Raw genomic sequence first — 26428 nt, 5'->3', positions numbered from 1 at the left:
GGCCTGCACACACAGAGGCCTAAACTATTGGCTCTTTCAGCTCTTACACTATTTACACTGCTTGCATTTTCAGGATTTATTAATGTCGTACCCTGCGCAGGCAGACTTGGGTGGTGCATCGACATGCTATTGTGGGATCCTGCGTGCACCGACATCTGTTCTGTCACTAGGATCAGAAATGAAAGGACGACACCGGGCTGGCGATGGCTGACTGTGCTCAGCCCAGGGGCCCGAGGCCGGCACACCTGTCCGGTAACCCAGGGAGGCGGGGGCTCGGCCACCGGCGTGTGACAGGGCGAGGTGCCCAGGTGCGTTTCACCTGCCGGGAAAAGGGCTCCACGCACCGCGTCCCCAGACAGCGGAGCCCTCGGGAGGAGCAGTGACACGATCGGCAGGAGGGCGGGGAGCGGAGCTGGGCCGGGCAGGGCTGCGAGAGCTCGCACCTTGGCCCGGCGGGGCTTTCCTGGCCCGCACATCGCGGTACTTTCCGGGTACGGTAACCTTTGCTTTACTCCCACTGCGCCCGGAGGGGTGGAAACTCCGGGCAGAAATCACTCGGGGAAGGCGGCAAAGGAGGGGAGGTGTGTTTTGGTGACATTAAGTGATGGGGGGCGGTTTGCCGGCCCGCACCCTGGTCAGGCGCGCTGCGCCCATCGGGGCGCTCCGGCGGCGTTTGTGGGGCCGGCGGGCAGCGCCGCGGGGTGAGGAGGAGGCGACGGGCGTGAGGGTCGCCCGAGCGAGAAGCGGCGGCGTCACACGAAGCAAGAGCCGGCCCCGCCGGGGGACGCAGAAGTTCCCACGGGGCCGGGGCGACGGGCGAGGCGCGGCAGGAGCGAGCGGCACAGCCTTCTGTCCACGGCCTTCGCCCGCCTCCCCGAACAAAGCGGCGCGGGCGGACGCAGTGACTTCACCGCCGGGCCCGCCCACGACCGCGGAACCTGCCCCGCTGCCGTCTCCGGGCAACCGAGGGGAGCCGGGGGACCCGCGGGCCCGGCGCGCACCCGCCGCGGTGGGGCCGCGTCGCTCCGCGCAGCGCCGCCGGCCGCGCTCCCACGACCCCCAACCCGCGCCAAACCCCGGCCCGCGGCGCGGAGGAGCAGCCCCGGCAGCAGCGCCGGACCGGGCTGGCAGCGCCCACCTGGCCCCGGCGGGGGCGGGCGGGGCGGCTGCCGGGCGGGGGCGGGGACAACCGCCGGCCGCCCGTTTCCCCGAGGGAGGTGGGGAGGCGTCGCCGCTGCTCCCCGCGCGGTGCCAAGAGCCTCCCCGCGCCCCCCGGGGAGAACGGGCGGTGGGGCGCCCCCGGCGCGCCGGGCTGGAGGCGGATGGAGGGAACCGCGCTCCGCGCTCGGCCGGGGCCCCACGGCCGCCGCTGCTGGGGGGGGGCTGGCCCTGGCGGGGCGCGGGGGCGCGGCGGGCGCTGCCCCCGAGATGCGGCGGCCCGCGCCCGCCCCGCCGAGCGCCCTACCTGTGCCGGGCTCGCCGCCGCCCCTCCCCTGGCCCCGCCGCCGCCGCCGCCCCCGCGGGGGCCGGGACTGAGCGCGCCGCGGCGCCGGGACACGGCCCGGAGGAGAGGGAGCGGGAGCGGTGCCGGCCGCGGCGCATGATGTGGGTGCCGCTGCTGGCGTGCCTCACCGCGGGGATCGTCTCCGTGCCCAGGTGCCAGCGCGGCCCCGGAGCCCTCCTGGGGGCGGCCCGGCTGCTGGCGGCCGTGCCGGGACTCTGCCAGCGCCGTAAGTGTCCGAACGCCTGGGGCTGCTGCCGTGCCCCGGCTGGCTGGGGTTGCGGCTGGGTTTGGTTGGGGCGCGGGGGCCGTGCTTGGGCGGGGGGCACAGCCCTGACAGCCGGGGCCGCTCACCGCCGCGGGCACACACCGGCCGGGCCGGGCCGGCGGGCGGCGCATACCTGCAGGGAGAGCCGGGCTGGAGCCGCCGGCCCCTGCCCAAACTTCACACCGGCCCCTGGTTTAACTGTTCATCTTGGGGCGTCCACCCTTTGGGGAGCCGTGGCAGCTCCCGGAGAGCCCGCGGCAGTATCGCACTCCCGGGTACTGCGGGTCCTGAAAGTACACCCTCCGCAACCCTCCGTGAAGCGGCGCACAGAACCGCCTGGGGATTCACAAGCTACGGATGGACAGTACTTAGGGATGGTAACACTCCGTTTATATGGCATGTAGTGGCAGGGTGAAATAGGGATAGAGCTACGGGAAGATTGTCTTCTGTTTACTTTGGGTTTACGTGTATGCTGACAGCTCCCCAGGAGTCACAGTACTGGTAGTGAAAAAGGTAAATGTGGGTAACCCCTCACATTGTGGAATTGTTTCCCAAAGCCCCGGGCATCAGTTTTGATGCATGCAGGCTGAGAGCAGTTTGTGCAAATGTACCTTAGATAGTACAGCAGTTGATCAGACAGAGCGATCAGGTTAGTCAAGTATTTCATAAAGGATCTTCTTTAACTAGCAGTTGTCAGAAAAGCAGATCAAGTTGTCAGTCATCTTCCCGTGGTTTTTTTTGAGCTTGTGGAATAATTGCATTTCCAAGTCTTAAGCCTGGAGTTGATTTAAAATGTTAACATGTAACTTCTAAAAATAAGATTTACAATGGGAACGATGTATTAGTCTTAAGTTCTTTATTGCATATGTGACAAATTCATGCCTAATTCAGTAGGATTTGCCCAGTGCTATTAAAAACAATGGAATAATTTGTTAACTTTCATAGGATAATTTATTTTGCTTTTTTGGCTTTGTATTTTGAATTCAAAACCAAACTAAATGTCAATAGGAAAAATAAAATATATTATTTAATTTCTTATGAAACATGACATCTTGTATGTAGTATCCCAGATTCTTTTTTATGCAGTGCAATTGAGTTGAAAGGCTAATTGAAACTTTATGGAGAGGATGTTTCTGTGCCTGAATGCAGTGTTGTGCTTGCTCATGAGTGTAGCTCCTGGAAACACACTAGGGCAAATAATGCATCAGAAGAGAATGCCACAGGGGGAGGTTGTGCATGGGGCTTTTGTGCCAAAGGATACTTGCTGTCTTTGTTGTGCTTGATAGTGAAAATATACATGGGTGACACGTCATGGGTTATGTGTTTATTGTGACAACAGCTCTCAGATTGGGCAGACTGTAACTCAGATAGACCTTGTTTTTTCCTTTTCATTTGAAACCTCTGCTAATTCATGAAAGCTGAAAGTCACACTGAATTCTTTCCTTTATACATAATCACTTTACAGGCTAGAGCCACAGTTGAAGTAAGAAGAGCATTTTGGTTTGTTTTTCTGTGAATGAACATGTGAAATTTTTAGTTATTATTGTTGTTTGATTTGTACATTTGGTTGTGATAGCCAGTGCAGCACCACCTGGATTCTTTGAACGTCTGCAGGCTGCTCCAAGAGAGGTTCTGGGCAGCAGGTCCATGTACAGATATTTGGCAGCACATCTCTGTTGAAGCGGCCACTCCTCTTTGCTTCTGCACTGACAGTGCTGGGCATGGAGAGCAGCATCGAGCTGTACCCGTGCCATCAGCAAGTTCAGTTTATTTATGTGCAGAGTTGGCAGAACCTGTGTATCTGTGTTGAATCTCCAGTTTTAAAAGCGACTGGAATTAATATGAAATGTACATGGAACTCATAGTCTGTTTATTCTTGTTGGAGCATTTGTGGCTCTTGTAATTGAAAAATTATTTTAATGCTAATTTAAAAACTGAAAAATAGTTTAATGCTACCTGAGGTATTCGTTCTGCAAACTGCAGTTTGAGATGTGAGTTATTGTGTGGGGATAAGTAAAGGTAGAATTTGGCCCAAGATTATAAGGAGCGCAAAAGGAAATCTCACAATGCTGTAAATTTGCAAGTCCCAAATTAAAGGTTCTGTAAGCTCAGATAAAAAGGGTAGTGTTGCCGCCTTCTACAAAGGGTCCCTTGTTCAGTAAGTCTCACCAAAAGGAAATTTGCAGTTCAGTAAGCCAACTATAACAAATACCTGACATAAGAATGGAGCAAGTTCCATAGGGGTTTCTACAGGTCCCACATTTCTATTAGAAAATTAAAACCTAAAGATGTAAACCAGTGAACTGAATAAAAGCTGGATTCCACAGCAAGAGCATGTGTATGCGTTGCTCTAACCAGTTGTGTAAGTGCTCTCTTCAGTGAAGGCAGTCAGTGCCCTTGCCTTCTTCAAAAACTAATCTGTTGAAACTCTTAGTTTTTACCTGCTGTTTAAGCACATGGAATATGTGGAGCTTAAAAACAGAAGAATGACTGATTGGTCAAGGTTAACAGAGGACATTAGTTCAAATCTCAGCAGTGTCTCAAACCCAGTTATAATTAATATTAAAATCTGAAAACCAAGGTATTTGGTGCTTCCTGAAATATCTAGGTAGTCATTCCTCTAGGAAGCTCAAGTAAACAGAGTTGACTTGTGATGTGAAAACAGGGATTGGATAGCAGGAAAATCTTAATCCCTGACTTTAGAGTTGGAGAATAGTCACACAACAATTCTGTTACATTGTCATGGTTGACAAGTCTCTAATTTAAATAGCAACCTTAAAAGCTGGCATTTCCAATCTTCCTGAGATTGTCATTTGGAAAGACCAGTTAGGGGTTTGGGGAATGTGGAGGATCTGTGATCATGGTAGGGTCACTTGTTAATTGATTTATATCAATAGCATGACTTTTGATTCATTAGTGTTCTCTCATCAGGTCTTTGGTGCTTTTCCAGTCTTGTCACATCAGATTCCAATGTGTGTTCCCTCTAGTTAGAAAGTTTCGTAAATCATTACTTTGTTACTTCTCAAAGGAATAAGAAAAGCTATTCAAACCACTCATGGAAGAACAGTTTTTGAGGACAGGTGGTCAGGAAATGTCCCTGAACACATAGAGATGCACACAAAAAGAGTCTAAAATAAATGATACATCATGATAGCTTTAACTGGTGTTTGTCTGTTAATTTCTGTTCCATGCTCGCCCATTTTCTTTTGAGGCTCAATGAAAGAAGCTAAGTTTTATGAGGTACTCAATGCTGAGACAGTTCTGCTTTTCTTAAGGCTTAAAACAATCCAAGAAGAAAAGAAAAAACAAAAAAAAACCCCAACACATTTTTAATTTCCTGAGTCTGCGTGGGTGATCTGCTCCCTAGGGGTACTGGACCATCTTTGGGAAAGCCAACCTTTTGGGAACCAGCCTTTGGGAAAAAACAACCTGGGTGTTTGGGAAGGCTGTAGGTTGCAGTTCTGAGGAATAGCGAGGGGGAGGTTTGTTTATCTGTGCATTGCCCAAGGAGTGTATTATGCCAGTGGTATGCATAAATTTGCTTTGCAAATTTTACACTTCTCATAATCTGTTGCAATTTCATGTCTCTTCAGGGGTTTTATGTGGTAAGGTTTTTTCATTTTATGGTTTTTACAAGTTGAATGAAACTGGTGTTTGCCTGTGTAGTATTTACAATGCTTTCCTACTACAGATGTTTGAGATGGGATAAGACTTGGAAAAAAGAGGAGATGGGCAGCTTACCAACTACAAGAGTGATAACCATATTCTTGCTGCTCTGAGAAGGTTGCCTTTATGCCATTTCAGTTATAGTTTTGCTAAGGAAAGTTGTCAAGAGAGCCTGAAGATTGCATTCAGAAGGAATACTCTCAGTAGTCGGAAGAGCCAGTTGCTTTTTTTCTGGCCCTTATACTTTCAAGGACTGGAACTGCAACAACTGAGAAAGAAAGAATTACACCCCATTAGTCAAGAGGCCTGAATTAACAAATTTGGTTTTCCATTACAGTACAATCTAACTTTAATTTACCTCCCCAGAGCATCAGAAAGATGTCAAAATGTGAACTTTCTGGAAGCTAAAGAAAATCTTCATCAGATGACCCACATCTGGTTGTATGTTCAACAAGAGGACATTAAAACATCAGATTATATTCTCCCTTATACTTTACAACGTGCATAAATGCTGATAAATTTTTCAGGTGCCCATGAAGAACTCATGATGACACGTACACGTTGTGTCTTGAATTTGGGACAATTTGTATTAGTTACTAATTTACAGTAGGAGGTATGAGAAAAGAAACATAAGATATTTTATTTCCAAATTGTGTAAGTTGACATAGACTGCTGATATTTATCAAGACTACTTCAGAAAGTCAGTCATCATCATGATTTCTTTGGTAGAAACTAGTTGTGCCAGGGGAGATTCAGATTGGATATCAGGAGAAATTTCTTCACTGAAGGGGTTGTCAAGCCTTGTAACAGGCTTCCCACAGAAGTGGTCGAATCACCATCCCTGGAGGGATTTAAAAGACATGTGGTGCTTAGGGACAGGGTTTCATGGTGGACTTGTGCTCCGTTAACAGTTGGACTCAAGGATCATGAAGGTCTTTTCCAGTGATTCTATGATTCAAGGAAGTACTCCCGACACCCTCTGAACCTCCACATGTCTTTCTTATCCTCACCTCTCTGAAAAGCTCTATCACTTATATGAAGGTTGCACATCATTCAAGATGAAAACTTGGAAAACAGAAGCCTCAGATAGATGCATAGCAACTCAAATTTTTCATGTATGTGTATCAGTTTAGAGGATTAGTGGTGGACTTGGCAGTACCGGGTTAGTGGTTGAACTACACGATCTTACATCAGGAGAGGTGTATCTCAGGCATTGGTTAGGATTTAATGAGTTCTGTCTGGGTAAGAAGGACAAGTGGAATAGCTTGGTGTCCTGAGCTTTAAAGTTTGCTCAGTGTTCTTAAAATACGTTAGACACTAAAATAATATATTATATTTTGAAGACTTATATATGTGAACTGTCCTGTGCTTTTACCGTAACTGGTAATCCAGGTGTCTTACTAGAAATTTAGCTTCTCATGAGGAAGGTACTGAAAACAAAAAACTGGAGAAGAATATCAGGTCCTTTGTGGTAATAAAATTTTTGTAGTTTGTCAAGGGTTTTTTTATGTGTCAAATTCTTAAGGCCTCAGAGTTTCTTGTTCTACTTGCACCCTCCTTTTCAGCAAAATCTTTTCTTCAAAGCTCGTGTTATGTCCTACTAGTTGCTGACTTCTGTCTCACCAGTGGAAAGATGTAATAGTTCTTTCTCATCTGCTTAAATAGGCGTAATTTATGATGAACAAAGTAGGATATGGTCTGTTATTCCTTTCTAAGCACTTGAACTTTATTAAAATGTGGTGGGTTTTTTTTCTTTTGGCAGTTTACAGAAATGGACTTGAGCTATTTAGTTTAACTTTTAGGAAGGAAGTGAAGCTCTAATGAATTAGTTCACTGTCCACTGTAATGGAACCTTTCTTCAAGAAGAAAAGTAAGCTGCTTGCCAGCCATTCAGGATTCCCCCTTGTTCTGGTGGCAGAACAAGAATAACCCCCTGAGCAAAATGTAAGTGTTTCAGGATGATTGGAATTTACAGCATTAGAAAGCTGCCAAAAAACCAACTTCTAGCTGAGGCTAAATTGGCCTAAATTGAAAACTTTGCAAAGCTCATAATTGACTTTTCTCTTTATATGTTTCTCTGCTTCCCATGACTTCATTGTCATATGCCCGTGGTGACTTCTCCTGCTATTACCCATGGTGACAATAATGAGTCTGAAGTATTTATGATCATCAAAAGATACTGAGACACAGATTTTAACTATGATTACTGGAGGAGCAAACTTCTGTAGCGTCAGGCAGGTGGAATGATCTTCCTGGGTAATCGATTTTTATTTTTCTTCAGGATTCTTCTCTGCTCACTGACTAGGGAGTGAAGTTGTTAGTAGCAGTATTTCACTCGTTTCAGATCTTGAAGGCTTAAGTATTTTTGGTATTTTGCTGTTGTTGTAGCTGTGTTATGAATACAGTTGCATGATGTATGGTGGCATCACAAAAGTAGTCCAAGTCTGATTAAACCAGTAACTGCCCTTTCCAAAATAAATTCTGTTCCTTCTCGGTGTTCAGTGGAATTAGGCTAAGTGAATTCTGTTTGTTGTACTGTACTTGAGAGTACAATTTATTTCCCTGTTATCTCTGCAGGGTGACAAGGGTTAGTACTGTGCTGAGGACAACTTGCTTCTCTCAGATGGGAGCTGCTTGCTGGAAACTGGATCAAGTTCCCATCTTTTTGCTCAAACAGGAGTACCAGGAAATAAGAAAACTTGTGGCAATGTACCCTCTGGTACGAATGACACAAAATTACCTAGATAAAACTAATTACATAAGCAAGCATGCTCTTCCAATCTCAGCAAAACTGTTGGAGTGCATTTTGCTGTCAAAAATGTTTTGACATTACTTCAGAACATTAAATAAAACACTACCTGTTTAAAACCTTGAATTTGTGTGTTTGAAGTCTGTCCCTTAGAGAGTGTTTAAGCTACACCTGCAGACCATACACATATGTTAATACTTCCTCGAAGGAGCACAAGCAGAATTTTGTGTCCAAACAGACTGTATGCACCAGTAATTATAGTTAGTATGTGAGTCTGCATATTTTATAGCCTCAGTCATGTTTTGTGTAATCTTTGCACCCAAATTATAAAAATTTAACAGGCTAAACCTAAAATAAAGATTGGGCAGCGTCTTTCCCTAGACAGATATGGTTAGGGTTTGAGTCTTTTCATTTAGAAGAAAACCCCAGAAAGTTTTTACCAAATTCCATTTTTCTCAGGGCAAATAACTATGTTTGGAGATTGAAAAGCAAATTACTGAAAAATTAAATGCCAAACATTTGGTATTTTAGAAGGCAATCATATTTTTTAAATAGCTGTCCTGAATAAATGCTCATCCCAAACTTGTGCACTACATAGAAATCCTTAAGGAGTGGTGGTTATCCTGTGGGATAGCAGTCTTAGCTTTTATTTAATATCATCAATGTTTTCTCATTGTGATTGTAAACTGTGTTGTATGTATTTAGTGTTTTGTTGAAACCCTGACATGCCTCCCTGATATACACATGTGCACAGCTTTTGGTGTGGGGCTTTTGGCTTGTTTCAGGAAAATCTTCTGTAGAAGCACAGTTCAGTTTATCATTTTGTGTTCACAACTGGGGGACTTGTTCCATTAGATTTTCTGCTTTGAGAATTAGAGTCTGAAATGCAGAGTTAAGTTTGTTTCAAATCACGATGTATGCAGATAAAAGAGAGTGAAGTGAGCTCCTTTGTATTGCTATGGAAAAAGAACCTGTGGATCAGGTGGTCTGTGATGATACTGCAGGGAAAGAAATAGCTCTAAACTATTCTTAGCAGTTGCCCATCTTCTGCACTGCTTCTGGGTTTGTGAATGAAGACACAGTGTCAGGATGAGTAGTGCTTTTATGGGGCAGAAAGCAACAATTTTGTGACTATTAGATATACAATAAAAAGATAGATTAAGGAGGTAGTTGGGGGTTGAGGGCCTGGTTTGAAGAGATGGAGCTATAGAAGGTAGTGGGAGAAACACCTTGAGCTTGTCTTTTATTCAAGGTTGAACTACTTAAGCTAACAAAAAATAGTCATTTATGTCTACCTTTTTATCCATCATGACCTCCTAATTAGGTAAGGACTTTATAGAATACAGAGGAACATATTGACCATTCAGGATTGTTGATGTGCCACTTGCTAGCAGTGCTTACTAATATACAAGAAATTGAATTAGTAATGCTACATGGCAGTAGCCATTCCGGGCTTTGTTCAAGCAAAATGACATATCCAAGCTGATCAGCTCCATGGGAGGTTCTAGCAGCTGGAAATGACTGGAATACAATGATTTCTATGCCCATATTCCATCTTAGGAAAGAAGAAAATTAACACAGCACCACACATCTTGAAGTTTCCTTGGAATCAAGGGATTTAATAAAAAAAGATTTAGGGTCTCTGGTTCCATTAGCTTTGCATTTTTATTGGTGCAAAGCTGTGCAATTGGACCATCAAATCTGTGCCATAAAAGCTAATGACTGTGGGAAATGAGTCTCTTCTGATGACATAATCCTAGTAAATTGTCCTGTATGTTTTTGTTTATAAGAGACCTGATAGGTTAGTTTCAGTAGTCTTTGACTCATTGTTTGCAGGCATGCAACACATCAACAAAATTTAACCATCTCCCAGAAAAGCAGGAAGTTTTGTAGAAAGGAGAGGCTACAAGTAAAGTTGGCCAAGAAACAAAAATTGTATTGTGAAAAATTTCAAGGTTACATTGCTTGTTTTCATTCGGTGTTGTGGCTTGGGAACAAAGTCAGTCTGGAGTAGTCAATAGCTCTGTCTCTCACAGTCGAGGACGCGTTCGAGGCTGTGGTTTGAATGTTGTGTTAGTGAGTCCAAACTGCTATACCAGCAGCTTCTTTGGGTAATAGTACCTTTTCCAAAATGCTGTTATATACACCTTTCTGACAAAATTAAAAAAAAAAAAAATCCTCTATATTTTTATATATATATATATATATACACATGAAAAGTTGAGTTACTATGCATTTATCTGAGGCTTCTGTTCTCCAAGTCTTTGTCTTGAATGATGTGCAACTTTAATATAAGTGATGGAACTTTTCAGAGGTGAGTCTAAGAAAGACATGTGGAGGCTCAGGGAGTGTCAGGAGTACCTCCTTGAATCATAGAATCATTTAGGCTGGAAAAGACCTTCAAGATCCTTTAGTCCAACTGCTAATGCAGCACAAGTCCACCATGAAACCATGTCCCTAAGCACCACATGTCTTTTAAATCCCTCCAGGGATGGTGATTCCACCACTTCTGTGGGAAGCCTGTTACAAGGCTTGACAACCCCTTCAGTGAAGAAATTTCTCCTAATATCTGATCTAAACCTCCCTTGGCACAATTTGAGGCTATTTCCTTTTGTCTTGCTGCTTGTTACCTGGGAGAAGAGGCTAACCTCCACCTGGCTACCGCCGTCTATTAGGTTGTAGAGAGCAGCAAGTTTCCACCTGAGCCTCTTTTTCTCTAGGCTAAGCAACCCCAGCTCCCTCATCTGCTCCTCATAAGACTTGTGTTCCAAAGCCTTCCCCAGCTTTCTTGCCCTTCTCTGGACATGCTCTAGCACCTCATTTTCTTTTTGTTGTAGTGAGGGGCCCAAAACTGAACACAGGATTCAAGGTGTGGCCTCACCAGAGCTGAGTACAAGGGGATGGTCACTACCCTGGTCCTGCTGGCCACACTATTGCTGATACAAGCCAGGATGCCATTGGCCTTCTTGGCCACCTGGGCACACAGCTGGATCACGTTCAGTCAACTGTCGAGCAGCAGCCCCTGGTCATTTTCAACTAAACTGCTTTCCAGCCTGTAGTGCTGCCTGAGGTTGCTGTGATGGAAGTGCTGTACCCTGCACTTCGGCTTTGTGAACCTCATGTAACAGGCCTCAACACCTAGTGTCTACATCATTCTCTAACTACAGAAGTGTCCATACACTGCTTGGGAACTCTGTCTCCACATGCCATAACATAGCAGACTTATGATACATTTTCTGTCTCCAGCATCATCTACAACTGTGATTTTCTGCCAGGGCTTTCCTAGTGCTGTATTGACAGAGGTCTCCCACTTTCCCTCCTCCCCATTTGTCTTTGTGTTGTTCAGCTGAAATCCAGTGTCAGTTCTTTCCACTGGTCTCACTCAGAGCTTGCACAATGTGCAAAAAAGGGTTTTTGCTGCATAGTTTGCAAAGATGCAAACTGTAATGCAGGGCAGATTCCTGCATTATTTTTCATTTTGATGGCTTTCTAAATCATTTTTGTAGCTCTCAGTAATGACCCTCATTTTCACAAGGTACTGTGTTCATACAGTAGTGCAGGTTAATTGGGGAACCCAAAACTATCGGGGTGGGTATTGGCTGAGTTAGGAATGAGAAACCTCTTCAGTTATCAGGTCTTGTTCACTAGTGATTCTTTTCTCTGCATTTGTCTTTATTTATGTCTCACTTCTACCTCTTACCTTCTCTGAAACCACATTATGGTTTATCTCTTCCAATATACTCCATTTTTCTTTTTAGGAACACTGTAATAGTTGTTTATTTTTTCATTTGATTGTGTTTTTTGTGGGGTTTTTTCTTTGCTTGTTTGCTTTAATGGAAAGGTACATTTACTCACTTGCCAGGTTTACAGAAGTATTTTTCCAGTGCTCAGAATTAAAGAGTGCCAATCATATTTTACACCTTTTTTTTTTTAAGACATCTTCATTTGCTTAGCAGAAACTTGTCTCTTCCATGCAAAGTTTTAGTTTACTGCTGCTTCTCTTGCTGTTAAAAAACCATTTTCAAATCACCTTTCAGCTTAGGTTCTGTCTGAATAGCGAAACTTAAGTGCACAACCATTAATAGAGAAATGAAACTAATTAACAAAGCCCATATGTAATAAAACAAAAAAAGGGAAAGGGAAGAAAAGTTGTGTGGTATTTTTGCTCAAGTAATCTTAGGATTTTATTATAAAGCATAATAACTGTACAGTATTCAAGCTGAAATCTCCTTTTCTGGGCAAGGATAAGTACCTCTTAAAGCTGGTTTTGAGGCATACCTTGTAATCTTCTTGGCAAATCTGGTGGTGACATAGTGTGCTTTTAAAGCATGGCACAAAGGGTTAGAGAGAATTATTGCTTGTTTGGAAAAAAAAAAGGGGGGGGGAAATCCCTAATTTCAGGATTAGGTTTTAGGGTTGGCAGCGAAGCACAGGCACTCATTTTTTCCTTGTAAGGTGAGAAAGTAACTGTCAGACACAATAATCATGGAAAAATAATCCCTCTTCTCTAGCATTTTTATAATGCTTTTCGTTGTACCTGCACATTCAGCAAAAAGTGTACTGGGAAGCCATGTGTTAGCTGGGACAGTCACTGTCTGTCCCCTCTCCAGGAGTCCCATTGCTTTGCTCCTTGAAGACACAAAGGTGAAGGTAGCTGCAGTATACTGCATAAAAGCTGCAGCTTTCCTCATAGATGATGCTACATGTGAGTTACTGAAGGCCTTGTTATCTGTGGAGAAGGACAACCTGGCTAATTGCTGCCCTAGAACAAGACTGGATGCAGAATTTAATTAGAAACAGCTCTGTAGGGGCTGGATAATTTCATATTTTCTTGCTTTAACAAATGTTCAACAGTCTGAGGAGAGTGATCAAGGAGTATAAGCTGCTAGTTATATTTTGGCTTTCTCTTTTAAGAAAGCAAATGGTACAGCCTCCAAAACCAGCACAAACGTGTACCAACAGTGAAGTTGATATAAATCCAAATTCTTGACTGTACTTGAACGAAGTGCTGTCTGTTTGAAAACCTGTTATACATCCCCTCTCAAATGCCAGTGTACATTATTGTTATTCCGTCTCTGAGATAAGTACCCTGATTGTGATAAAGTTATTGTCATTATAAGGAGTCAGGATATGATTATAACATACGTGATTTTTGTCTTGCCTTGATCCCTCTTGTTCCAGATAGTTTAGACTTGCCACACCTGTAATCACTGTAAATAGTTGCAGTCACTGGAGCACAGTTCTATTTTTCTGGAGGAGGCTGGAAAAGCATATTTTAACCTGATGCACTCACTTCTTTTTATATGCATATGCCTGTGCAATTCCCAGCACAGAGTTTGGCCCTTGTCGAAAATACCTTTTGGCATACATCAGTTATAACTAAGCCAGTAGAAACTTGCCCTTAGCTTTGGCTGAACAGTAACTCAGTCTTGTCTGGACTCTGTTTTTGGTGAAGTGGCAGGAAAAATCTCAGTTCTTTTTTGAGCCAACTCATAAAAAAATGTTTCTTGCTTTAGCATGCTTTTTTAAAGGAAGCTGAGAAGTTTATACTAAATCAGTTATGGTTTTAGAGTAAGCTTACAAGTAAATAATAAATATTTGGTGAATGAAAGCATATTCATAAATGTTACTGCTGTAAGGGTCTATGTACTTGGGAACCACAGTAGTGATGTAGCCAGAATAATAATAATAAAAAAGAAATTAATAAAACTTTTTTAAGTTTCTCTTTTTAAAAAACTCCAGCTTTTTGAGTCAATGGTACCAAGCTTGTCAATTGCCAATCCGTGACTTCATGTTGTGAAAATGGAGCTCTTGAGACTGGATAGTTATCAGCAAAGAGATTTGCATCCAGCAGTACTGTATATCTCATTTGTTAAACCATTTCATCTGCCATGATCACACTGAAAACCCAAACTGGATTTTAAGTTCTCTTCTTCCACTTAGCAGTTTACAAAGGCACACAGACACCCCTGTATTTTACCAGACAGGCTGTATTAGTAAACTAAATCAAGTTTCAATAGATTCAATAAACTAACAATACAGAAAAAGAAAATAGGATAATTATTTTTCAATCAGTTTTCCAATGCATTTGTAAATATAGCAATAGACATATACTGTTGAGGTTTTTTTAGCAAGTGCATGTTACATGGTAATGTGTTGTTACAGGCCAATGGCATTTAAATTAAAGTGTGTGTTTCGCAGATAGGATCACATATTTTAAGAAAGGAGTCTCAGATATTTTTGCAGGAAATTAATTAGGCCATACTTATTATTTTGGCTTTGATTGACTGATTACAAAGATGACAAATTAATTTTACTTATTTCTTATCTGTATAGCAAGAAACACAGGTCTCTCATTTTTTCCTGCCAACTATTTATTCTTATCAAAACAGCTCTGTCTGTTATAGTGAATGCTGACTGGGTAACTTCAAAGTTCAAGTCATATTCTCCCTGTTTTGCCCCATGGTCATCTTTAGCCACTGTTAGGCTGCTGCTCATCAACTTTTATCTTGTCCTTTGACACTTCTACTGAATCTATCACTTTGCTCGCTTTTTCTTGTAATGTTTTTCACCTCTGCTGTCTTTGATATCCAGTTGAAGATGGGAGCGATGTTTGTGTGCCAAGAACAATTACATTCCTTTTATTTTTACTCCTTCAACAACTTTTCACTCTGTGTCTTTGCACATTATTAATACTGTATAGAAGGGAATATGTGGCAAGCTGTACAACCCTGTGCATGTCAGTACCTACCTGAAATCTTTACCCTTTTCCTCTTATGTAGTATGTGGTAACATTTTCTATGGCCTCCAGGTGTACTCTTTCGGATTGCAGAACATGAAGTGCAGTTGCCATCTTCTTATAAGTGAAAAAAATTTTATTGTGTCAATGGCAAATGAGGTTGCTCTCATTTCACAGACAAGTGAAACTTACTGTGTTTGTTTCTATAGCCAAATAACCAAACAAAAACCTTTTGGATTTTATCTTGTTCTTTTCTCTCTCTTTAGCAACTCCTCCTTTATTTATCCCCACCCACCTCTCCCACCCTTAAATCAGTTTTCCCTATGTTCTAGCACTTTCCTGGGATGCTTTTCAACTTGCTGTTTATATCATGCCTATATCTCTTACTTTCATTTACATTTTTTTCTCATGTTGCCTGTATGGCAAAAATTGTTAGCAGCAGTTGATATGAAATTGAAATATAGGTCTGACCTTTGAAATTATTTAAATTGTCACTAGCCTATATGTTATCGGTATAATGCTGCAATTGGGCTATACTAGGCTTGTTAATACTGATAATGGTATATATGCTGTTGATAATAGTAACTTGCAAGCTGTGACTAGTCCCTTGGATCAGCAGTCATTCTAAGTGACATCTTGAGGACTAGCTGTTTATGTGATACAGGATCTCATCTCTGAATCCATGGCTGGAATCAACTAAGGAAAGATTAAAAAAAAAAAGATATATTTTAGTTCCTAATACATCTTTTCTTTGTGAGAAGTTGCTCTCATTAGTCTAAAAGAGAGATTATTTGCATTGTTATTATTGCAGGTTGGAAAGAAACAATCTGAGAGACAGTACATGCATGTAGCCAGAACTTTGGATGAAAACTAAACCTTTCATCAAACTGTTTTGATATGATGATACACACATTATCACAGTGGACCAGTTAACAGATGTAGCCTTTTGTATGCAGAAATTAATTTTATTTTGTTCCAAGTATATTTTCTAATATGGCATGCCACAAAGCAGTGTTATTAAACAGAACTACTGCTGTGCCGTGCACTGAAGAGTCCTATTTTGTGCCTTACATATAACTCTTAGCAGGTTACTCCTACCTTGTTTAGAGGTGCCTTGGTCTACAGGAGACTTGTGATCAGTGTGCTGAAAGGATACATTACTGCTGACATTCAAGCTGAGCTGACCAAATCCCTTGAAGAAACTCTTTTCTTCTCCATACTGACTGCCAAAGTTTCAATAGGAAAGAATAGTAACTTGAGCAATGATCTATAAAACAAAGATGTGAAAAGGGTATGAAGGACTTTGCTGGTAGACATGCAAGTAGGCACACGTTTTGCAATTGTTAGTACAGAATGATGTGTCTTCAATCTGTGACACATGTAATGTTGGATACATTTGTATTTGCTTCTGGAAAAAAAAAATCTTCCTCTTCTGGGAAACTATTCATTCCAGAAAATGGAGAGGGAGAATATTTATAGAAGGTGAGAAAATATTTTGGGTTCCATGAGAAGTGAATAATGCATAATTCAGTCAAACATAAATGACTTAAAAGGAAAATGTCTATGTAAAGATAAGCTACCTGGTAAATTTTTTCCTGTTAGGCAGTAAATCAACAAGATATATCCCAAAGATAAACTTTCACTTCAGAATTGTTCTAAATCAGGATCTTGGCCTTGAGAATGTAGTTTATTTGATCTGTGCATATAGTTCTAGACTGTAGATAAAAAAAAAAAAAAAAAATTGCTGTGAGTACTCCCTTACCAGGCTGTCTTTGCTCTGTTTTACTTCTGTTTGAATGTATTGTCATCACTCCAAATCTGGTGAAGTAATTTTTGAAATCTTGGTTTAGAATTACGTATTTTACAATTTCACGTATCATCATAAATCATTAACATTTGGGTTTGTATTTCATTGCAGCGGAAAACAGATGTGCCACTTCAAATGCAGTGACATGCACAAAGTGTCTTGCTTTGGGCCCTGAGTGTGGATGGTGTGCTCAAGAGGTATGTTACTTTGGTTACGTACATTTGACTTTATATTTTAGTTGCTTCTGATCTTTATAAAAATAAAGACTTTTAAACTGAGAAAATTATAGTGAGAAATAGCAAGAAAATTTCTAAATGACCCCTAGAGACAGAACCTGAGAAATCATGTGAAATACATTTTATTTCCAAAGGAGAAAATGCAATCTTTTATTTGGAAAATTGCAGTAATTTTAAATAAAGTGAGAACTTTTTAATGCATTCCATCTGCTTTGTAGGCAGCTCTGGCAGGCTTACAGTAGCTTTGAGAGTTCAACAGTTTTTGGCTTCAAAAGGAAAATTGCTTATCAGTAATCTATAATAAGTCCTCACTGGTTATGAAAACAAGTCTATACATATGTCTACTGCATTTAGCAAAAGGTTGTACTAACAGTGGAGTTGACTTTGCCTTCACCATGTATTATGACCCCGTCACAAATGGAAAAAATGATGCTTCTCTTATTTTGACACTTGAAACTATCAGTTCTGAGACTTGACACCGAAGATAGATCTTAGGTAGCAAGAAGTATTCTGAAATTGTTGTTGCTTTGCAAAGTGTAAGAATATGGAAATTTCTGGTGTTGTTTGACAGAAAAAAAAACCCACTTGATAGCATGATTCAGATAAGGCTGGACCATTTTAAAGTACTTCAGAGGAGAAAGGTTTTGAAGAATATTACTGACAATTGCAAGCTCATATGCTCTTTAAGGTCACGTGCAAATTATCGGTAGTAGCTTTCAGGTTAGCAGAGAAGTTAGGGAAGTTCCTAGGGTGTGTCTGGAGGAGATAAGGAGTGTAAGGCATAAGGCACTGTGTAACTTTATCTGAGATATTGTGTCTTGAAATTAATAACTTAATCTGCAGCAGGTATAACGATAAGTAATGCAAGGATAAGTAGAAGCTTGAGGGCTTGTTTTCCAAGAGGAACCTTAGGGCACGTGTAGATGGCACAAAGGATTACAATGTGGAGGGGTTCATTATTGTGGCCTCATGTCCTGTCTTACAAAGGGCAAAGTTTTATCCTCCTCCCTCTGCATTTATCACAGAATAGCATTTGCTAACTTTCCAATGCTATGGAGCTGCAATAGGTCTGCTTCTGACTAGGTGCACAGATTTGACCAGGTTTCAATTCTGCTTTGCTTCTCTTGCTTAGCTTCTTGAATCAATCCTGAGAGCTGGTCATGAAGCCAGGGCTTTATTAAAACTTCTTGGACAGCCAGTTCACCTACATAGCATTTATGGTTGTGGAATGGCAAAACCCTTATTAATGCAGACAGAAATATTCCAGCGTATAGTTACAGGAGCAGTTTTCAGCTTAGCATGCTTGCTTCATCTGAACAATATTTTTAGTGAGAAAATAAGGCCCGAGTAACCCTTGAGATGCATTGAATTTATACTCACACACAGTGGATTTCAGAAAATGCTGCAAGTCTATCAGCATGAGAGTAGCTAAATTCTTTATACATTTAAAAATCTACTTTTTTGAAATGTATATATGTCAAAAAGGGTATATAAATAGCACTAACCTAAAAAATAGTCTCTGTTTTCTACAATAAAGAAGACTATGGAAAAAATATATCAGAGGTAGACTAGAACTGGAACTTGAAAAACAAGATAGGTGACTGTCAAATCTCATTCTTCAGGGCCTTCCTCTGGTCTTTTCAGGGCCTGGATGACTATTTATTATCTACATAGAATTGGTTGTAGGCACTTTTTGATTATTTATTTTACCCATTTGCCTCTGAAATATCAGAGATTGTCCGTTGTTTGGTCTCCAACTGTGGCTCAGATGGACCAGTACTTTGAAAGAATACAAAGGATCTTGTCTTTTTTTTTTTTTTTTTTTTTCATGGTCAGAATCATGTTAATCATCAGATTTGTGATCAGGAAGGAATTTTGTATTGGATCATTTTGGCACAATTTTGGCAACTTTGCCCTTTCAATACAAAAAAGGATGGGCTGCTTCTGAGATCATCCTGCTACTAATCACTTTTCTGTTGCTAAAAGGGCTTTTTCATGTTGGTGGCATCTTAAACGGTCCAGTCCTGTAATACAAAGTTTCATTTTTCTCGGAATTGAAATGGTGTAGTCCAGGAGGTCTTTGGATTTTGTGTAGTGTGATAGACAAACTCAGGTTAGCTAAATCTAAAGCCGACTTCTGGTGCTACTATTAAATATTAGCCTGAGTAACATTACCAGTGGATTCCTCTGAAAACAAACCTGTTTTGATGTCATGGAAATTACACTTTCTAACTATTACAAACTCATAGCATGGCACAGTATTTTTTTTTTTGAGACATAGTGACAGTATGTCGTTTCCTTTTTCTCTAAAGTTGGCTTCTTCTGATTGTGCAAGATCCTGTTTCTCTTAAAAAGTTTTGTCTTTTGTAGAGAAAAATCATTGTGGCAATTAGGTTTAACTTCTAATTTAAATATGTCATCATTGCCCTTATTAAAAACATATGGCTTCATGGAGTTGTTCTACAATTTTTGCAATTATAGTAGCATATTTTATTGTTTCAAAGACTATTATTTTGTTTTTCTCTTTCCTTTGAAGATATTACAGGGTTTTCTTCAGCTCGGACTGTTTAGTACTTTTTGTCTCTTATTAAACAGGATTTCATGGCTGGCACAACACAGAAGGGACGCTGTGACATTGTTTTCAACTTAATGAAAAGAGGCTGCCGATCAGATTTGGTTGAAAACCCCACAGTTCATGTCACAATACCCAGTGACCGTGAAACAAATACACAAGTGACACCAGGAAAAGTTTCAGTCCAGCTGCGTCCAGGTTGGGTCATCTCTAACACACTGATATTATAGTAAATTTAGACTAAATACAATACTTTTAAGTACAGGTATTTTGTGAAGAAGCATCACAAATAGTTATTTTGAAGAATGGTGCTAAAACGTATATTGTAGGACTGTGATGGTGTTGCTCCTATATTGAAGTATGGTCTTCAGTAAGAACTGTTTCTGTTAAACATAGCTGAAGGTCAGAATAATGCAATAAGTGGAGAAGGGATTTTAGTAGTCTTCTGTTTTCTGATGTAGTTTCTTGATTCTTTTTCTTTAGTGACTTACACAAACAGTTTTCCCTTACATGTGTATAAACTACTCCTCACTGAAAATAAATTGAGTTATAGTTCCTAAATTAATAATTTTGTAAACTTCTTGATTATTTGATTACTTTTAAGTTCATTAACTAGACAGCTACAGAGACACCACTGCCATTATATAAGAAAGGACTTCAAAAGAAGACTTTGGTATTCAGTCCATAACATTTAATTTATAAAATATGAGACACTTGGCCCTAAAAGAAGTTTGTGAATCTGAGATTTTCTAGTATAGCTTAATTTGCCCTCAGCTGAACTCTAGTTAAGTCGATGTATGTTTTCTGTCTCTAAAATAGCTGTAGCCAACAGCAGAAGTGGAAGATGATATCAAGGGATGCAGAGTTATCTTTCATATCATTTTTTTTTCAGACAGTAATTGGAGAAAAACAGTTAAGAGGGATAAGTCTTTGTTAGGAAAACATTAAGTGGTCAGAATTATCTTGCTGATTTTCACTGATAATTTTGTCAGTGAGAAAACAAGATAATTTTCTGTCCATTACAAGGGAAAAAGGATCTGCATGAGTATAAAGCACAAAGGAACTCTGGTTTTCAATCTTTATAATAATAAAACTGACAAAGTAACATCAGCACTTTCTTGCCTTTCCCCACTGTCCTTCCAAAGAAGTGTTTGATACTCTGCTTTTTTACTGAGAAATGGTCTCAGACACTGAGCTAGCTCTAGCTCTGTCTGTAATCACATTTATTTCCAAAGGCACACTGGATTCATAGAAAAAAAAATTACTTTCTAGAATTTGGTTTCATTAACCTTTTTGCAAGTAAATATTGAAACTAAATTTGGGGTTCCATATCCTTCGAGAAGTTCTTATATTAAGGAGGCAGAAGATTGAAATTCCAAGGGCTCCAGAAGAATAGCTTTTTATATATAGGTATCTTGGCCATATTTTCTGCCCCAGGGAAATACACAGATATACAGCTATAGTTTTGCCTCAAAACAGACATTTGATACAGTATAATCATGCAAACAAAAATGGTTTTTTTAATACTGTTTGGGGTTTTTTGTCACTGTTTATGTGTGCCCAACATTCAGGATTTATGTGGGAAAAAATAAAAGCTGCATTCAGTATCTCGCTATGTACAAACTGGAGACCTGCAAGAGTAATTTACAAAAAGTAGTTCGATTTACACTGGCAAAGAGGAAATGCATTAGTTACAGCACACTGAAATTGTTTTCCTCACACAAGACCTGATACAGACAAAGCTTGACTTTTTCAGGTGGATTATGTTCAAAGACATAGCAAAAAAAGGAAGAAATTACTTTGTGTACTGGAAGAAAAAGCTGTGTAAAGATCCAGGACGGATCTTTGTTACATGTGCTCTTTGATAGTTTTTTATTGAAAACCTGCATAGTTCTTCTATAACATCTTCCTTCCTCCTATCCTTTGCTGTATCTTCATAGCATAATACTGAAATTAGATTCTGCACTGATCACATGAAGATCCTAAACTATTTCTTTTGTGAGCTCACACTTCAGGTGACATAAAATAATGACCAATTTGAAGTCTGCATTACTGTACCTACTTGGCCTATATTCCAGTCACTTCACTCTTCTTGCTGATATTACAGAATATTAGACAAGCAAAAATGTTAGGACTAGTTTTAGCAGCTTCCAAAGCATTAATGTTTTTATTACATGTGAGAATGTGCTGTGGTTCTGCAGGAGAGACAGACATTTATCATCCTCAAATGAGAGTTCTGTTTTGTTTATGCCAAGAGATGGAATTCTTCTTATATTAAAACCTATTTTTAAAAAAAAATATTTTGATCATACTGAATTTTCCCATTAAATCTTCAGAAGTAGATTATGATAAAGTTGAAGCATTATTTACATGAGTTTTTCAGTCTGTGCTATCTTTATGGTTAATACATAGTTTTAGATTCTGTCATATGACAGACTATTTGCAGGATACACTTACATACTTTGAAGTGTCAACCTTGAAGTGACTGACCCCAATTTGTATGCAGATCTGTGTTCTTTGTGAGCCATAACTGCTCTTTGGTATGATGCCAAAGGGATTGCATAACCATGAATTTAAAAGATAATGGGGAGAAGTCAGATTTTTACAGATAAATCACACAGTGCTCCTGCAAGAAATAAAAACAAGATGTTCTACAAAACACCACTTTTTGGCTTATTTTTGAATGATTCTTCAAGGTTCCATTAACTCTTGGGAGATTTTCTTGTTTGTTTGTTTTTCTGTTTGCTGACACAAACAACTTTGTGCTGAGGTTGCTACAAATATAAATTTATTTTTAATCATGTCCATTCAAAAATAGTAAATGAACTTTTTTTTTTATCAGGAAGTGAAGCAAACTTTATGTTAAAAGTTCGTCCTCTAGAGAAATACCCTGTGGATCTTTATTATTTAGTTGATGTCTCAGCCTCCATGCACAACAATATAGAAAAGTTAAATTCTGTTGGATTTGCTTTATCTAAAAAAATGGCAAATATTTCTCTTGATTTTCGACTTGGATTTGGATCCTATGTGGATAAAACTGTGTCACCTTATATTAGCATTCATCCAGGTAGAATCCATAACCAATGCAGGTACGTAGTCTTTTTATATTTACTGTAGCACTGAGGTGTTATTTAATTGCACAAAATACATTATGCGTATTTATTTTTAAAGTTCTGGCTTTGTTTTTGTATACATACGGTTCTTTGACAAAGTTCCTAAGGAAATGCTAAAATTACTGTACAGTGATTACTTCTGAAATACTGGGCGAGTGATTTGAGAAAACTGTTTCTATATCAGAAAAACTGTTCTGTGTTTTCTTTAGGAAAATAAGCCCCCAAAAAATGCTACTTTTGAATATTTGAATATGTTTTGCACTTTATTTTAAAGTCAACTGTTGTGGTTTTGGTTTTTTTTGGATATATTTAGCCTAGATTCATCACAAAGTTTTGTGCTTTCTGACCTATGTACTTTCTGGTGTATGGTCATGTATTCATTAACTCTTTTCTTTAAACTACTTTTGTTAATATGGTGTGGTTACTTTCAGCTCATTTAATGAACAAAAGTGATCCTTTGGTCTAATTCCACAGTTGCTATGTCAATGAACTCCCATTTTAAATAGGAAAGATGTTCTGACCTGCATTTCTTTTTTCATGATGTGCCTTATATACCTTGTGTTCAACGCTTATGTAAAGTTAGGGATCAATTCCAAAACCCCCTGGAGTACAAAATTATTCACAGCAAATTCAAAGCTGTGTAAACCATAATATTTGGAGAAGTGAATATTAATTCTTCATACTTTCTTGCTTGTTATTATCCTTCCTGGAAAGACATGATCCAAAGTTCTCTGAAGTACCTTTTTTGGTTTCAGTGGTTTTTGAATTGGGTACTAGTAGTGGAATTATTCAATAGATATGAATATTTATGTAAAAGCAATCATCTAGACCATCTATAGATGGAGATGGATTAGCATTTCTAGGTCATGATTCATTTTGCTTAGGAGCAGACATCTCCAGAGGTATTAATCGTTACAGTGCCAGTTTCTCTTCCTTGACTGCAAACTGAGTTGGAGGAGGGTAGGTTGCAGACTGGATGCCTACTCTGTAGGCAACAGAAGTTAAGAGAGTTGAAAGCTGTTCAGCATCTCTGGATAAGATGAGCACTTCAACTTGTGCCATAAATCAGTACCATAATTTGAAAAAGTATCATTTACAACTATGATGTTACTGAAAATGGAGTTTCACTTCTCTTTAATGAGGTAACTGTTACTAATATCAACATTAATTTTATGTACAATTACTTAGTATTAGTGGATGTAGGAACTTAAATTTTATTACAGTTTGATCCAGTAGCCTGCATGTCAAACTATTAAAGGATCTTAATGTTGTGGTGTGATGGTCTTTTCTCAGGCTAATGAAAAGCAAAGCTGTACCACTGTAGATATTCCAAAATATACTCCCTGAAATAATACCATCACTCTTGTTGCATTTCTTTTTGTTCTCTACAGAAACACTCTACATGTACTGTTACTATATTAACTCTTATTTTCCATAAAATTCCATAAAATAAAAAAATATGTTTTTGTAGTAAATTAGAAGTAATTCCCACTAAGCTTGGTATTAGAAGTAATTCCCACTAAAATTAATCTCACATGAAGTTACTCTTTTTTCAAGTATTACTTATCCAGTGCATGTCTACATCTTCATTAATATCAGGATTTTATGCGTTAATGAAGGTGCAATATTTCATCTCCTTCAAATGGAAAATAAGGAATGTGTTAGACTTTTGATTTGTTTTGTTTCTGTACAGTGATTACAATTTAGATTGTATGCCTCCTCACGGTTATATTCATGTGCTATCCCTGACTGACAATATAGCAGAATTCAGAAATGCAGTGAATAAACAAAAAATTTCTGGGAATATTGATACACCCGAAGGGGGTTTTGATGCGATGCTCCAAGCAGCTGTGTGCCAGGTAAGGAGCTTATTTACAAAAAAATAAATAAATAGTAGTTCAGGCAATATATATATATATACAGACACATATAGGTATAATGGTGCTCAGTGTTCATGAATTCAAAATGTCAGTTCTATGCCTAATCATTCTAAGGATTCTTCCTCCTTTTCCTTTATTTCTGTCTTAGTTTTACATTTCCTATTGAAACTGACAAAGGAGGGCATAAGGGAACGTTTCAGTGTTGGTTATTGATCTTCAAATTCTGGCTTTAACCAGCCAACGTGGGATGGAGGATGAAAGCAACTGCTTCTTGCTTGAACTTGCTTCTATTAGTTTCACTCAATTACATAATTAGTTTCTAAAATCATTAAAGTGCTCCTTGACATGTCTTCTACTTAAGAATGTACTTGAGAACTGAAGGACAGTTACGTATCTTCTTGTAAGGAGAACAGAACTTCAATTTATCTGAACTTTTAGAGATTTTTTATTTTAAAGCAGTACAAATCAGCTAACAATTAGCTTCCATGTATTGATAAAATTTCATCAGTTTCTCCCATGCAGAAAAGGATGGAAAAGATCAGTAGTTCCCAAGCTATAAGTGTACTTGATAAAGGGAGTTTGTTTTGCTCTAGAGAACCATTTTGGATGTTGTTTTTCTTCTATTTCATAGTAATGAAATGGAAATTTTGAAAGTTGGCTGATTCACGGGTTTGGTAATGCTCTATATGATACTCTCTCAGTCCTTCTAAAGTAATCCAACTCCTGTTCAAATCACAGGCTTGGTGTCTTATCTCTTGGAATGATGTCTGGACAATTCTTTTATCTTGTTCATCTTCATATCATTTTTTTGGACCAGTACAATGACTCAAGGACAAAAAGTAATCCAAGTTAAGCTAAACATGAATAGATGGTCCAATTTTATTTTCAGATTTTGATGAACTGTAAAGCAGGTAAATAAAAGCCACTCTTCATAGACACTGTGATCCCAGCTACTTAAAAAAATTATTGTGTAGCTTAAAAAAAATTCCTTAAAATCCAGTGCTTCCCATTGGACACATTCCACACTTATGACGTGTGAGTTCTAGAATAATGTATGCTTCTGAAAACAATAGAATGGAAACATTCATGAGAATAGGAAGGCTTTCCTGCTAACTGAATTGTGAAGCAAAATGGATGAGAACAATGTGCAATTCATAATGACCATCATGAACTATAAATTATATTAATGTGCATTCATTTTGCCTACAATAGAGCTTTATAACTTGCTCCATCTTGCTTTAACCAATACATCCCCTGTTACAAGACTTGGCAGGTTAGGGCATGAAGCTACTTTAAAATTTTGATTGCTGTGACATATGTAGATAGAAGTCATAGAATCATAGAATGTCTCAAGTCAGAAGAGACCTATAAGGATCGAGTCCAACTCCCTCCTACTCACAGGACTACTGAAAACTAAAAGTCTCAAGGTAACAAAGTCAAATGGTGGAGTGTTAGGAGCAAGAAGTTTCTGCAGTGCTGGGGGAGAATTTGGAATTATTTAAGATAAAACCTGTCTATAAATAAAATTTAAAATACCCCTTCTTTAGATGAAGGCTCTCTAGAAGTGGCTGAGGGAGGCTGATGCCTAGCACATGAGGTGGAAAAGACACCACACCCCTCTGTACTTGTTATCCTTGCTGGTAAGAAATATTTAATCCCCATTCAGAGCTAGCAGGGAATGAGCCTGAGAAGGGACCTAAATCACTCTGCAAAGCAAAGCAAGGAAGGTAGAGAATAAGTCATGAAGCATGTCTGAGTACATGGACTGTATTGCAGATAAACATTTCATGTGAGGTGGGAGACACCTTGGAAGTGTTACAGTAAATGGTAGAGATGAGATAGTGTCATAGGAAGGAGGAACAAGGAAGGAGGAAAAGGAGGAAAAATGTAAGTAGTG

The 26428-nt window shown here is 39.8% G+C and overlaps 2 protein-coding genes across 4 annotated transcripts in view; one reads left to right on the top strand and one right to left on the bottom strand.

The window, feature by feature from the left end:
- The window catches only part of MACC1 (MET transcriptional regulator MACC1), an 83472-nt gene extending 82996 nt beyond the window's left edge, over window positions 1-476 (bottom strand). The window contains 1 exon segment of the mRNA XM_050334213.1: window positions 92-476. Coding sequence (XP_050190170.1) covers window positions 92-476 — 385 coding nt within the window.
- Window positions 290-26428, top strand: part of ITGB8 (integrin subunit beta 8) — a 46406-nt gene continuing 20267 nt past the window's right edge. The window contains exons 1-6 of one of the 3 annotated variants that reach the window (XM_050311270.1): window positions 1537-1734; window positions 2001-2146; window positions 16842-16927; window positions 19562-19736; window positions 22381-22627; window positions 24345-24510. In XM_050311270.1, coding sequence (XP_050167227.1) covers window positions 1601-1734; window positions 2001-2146; window positions 16842-16927; window positions 19562-19736; window positions 22381-22627; window positions 24345-24510 — 954 coding nt within the window. In that variant the 5' untranslated portion in view covers window positions 1537-1600. Of the gene's footprint in view, window positions 309-1536; window positions 1735-2000; window positions 2147-16841; window positions 16928-19561; window positions 19737-22380; window positions 22628-24344; window positions 24511-26428 lie in introns of those variants that run through there. The other 2 variants (XM_050311266.1, XM_050311257.1) reach the window with 2 other exon arrangements.

Source organism: Myiozetetes cayanensis, unplaced genomic scaffold, assembly GCF_022539395.1.
Source record: "Myiozetetes cayanensis isolate MyiCay16 unplaced genomic scaffold, myiCay2020 scf1, whole genome shotgun sequence".
In the NCBI taxonomy this organism is placed as follows: Eukaryota; Metazoa; Chordata; class Aves; order Passeriformes; family Tyrannidae; genus Myiozetetes; species Myiozetetes cayanensis.
Note: the sequence above shows the minus strand (reverse complement) of the source record. Positions and strands in the feature narration are given on the sequence as shown.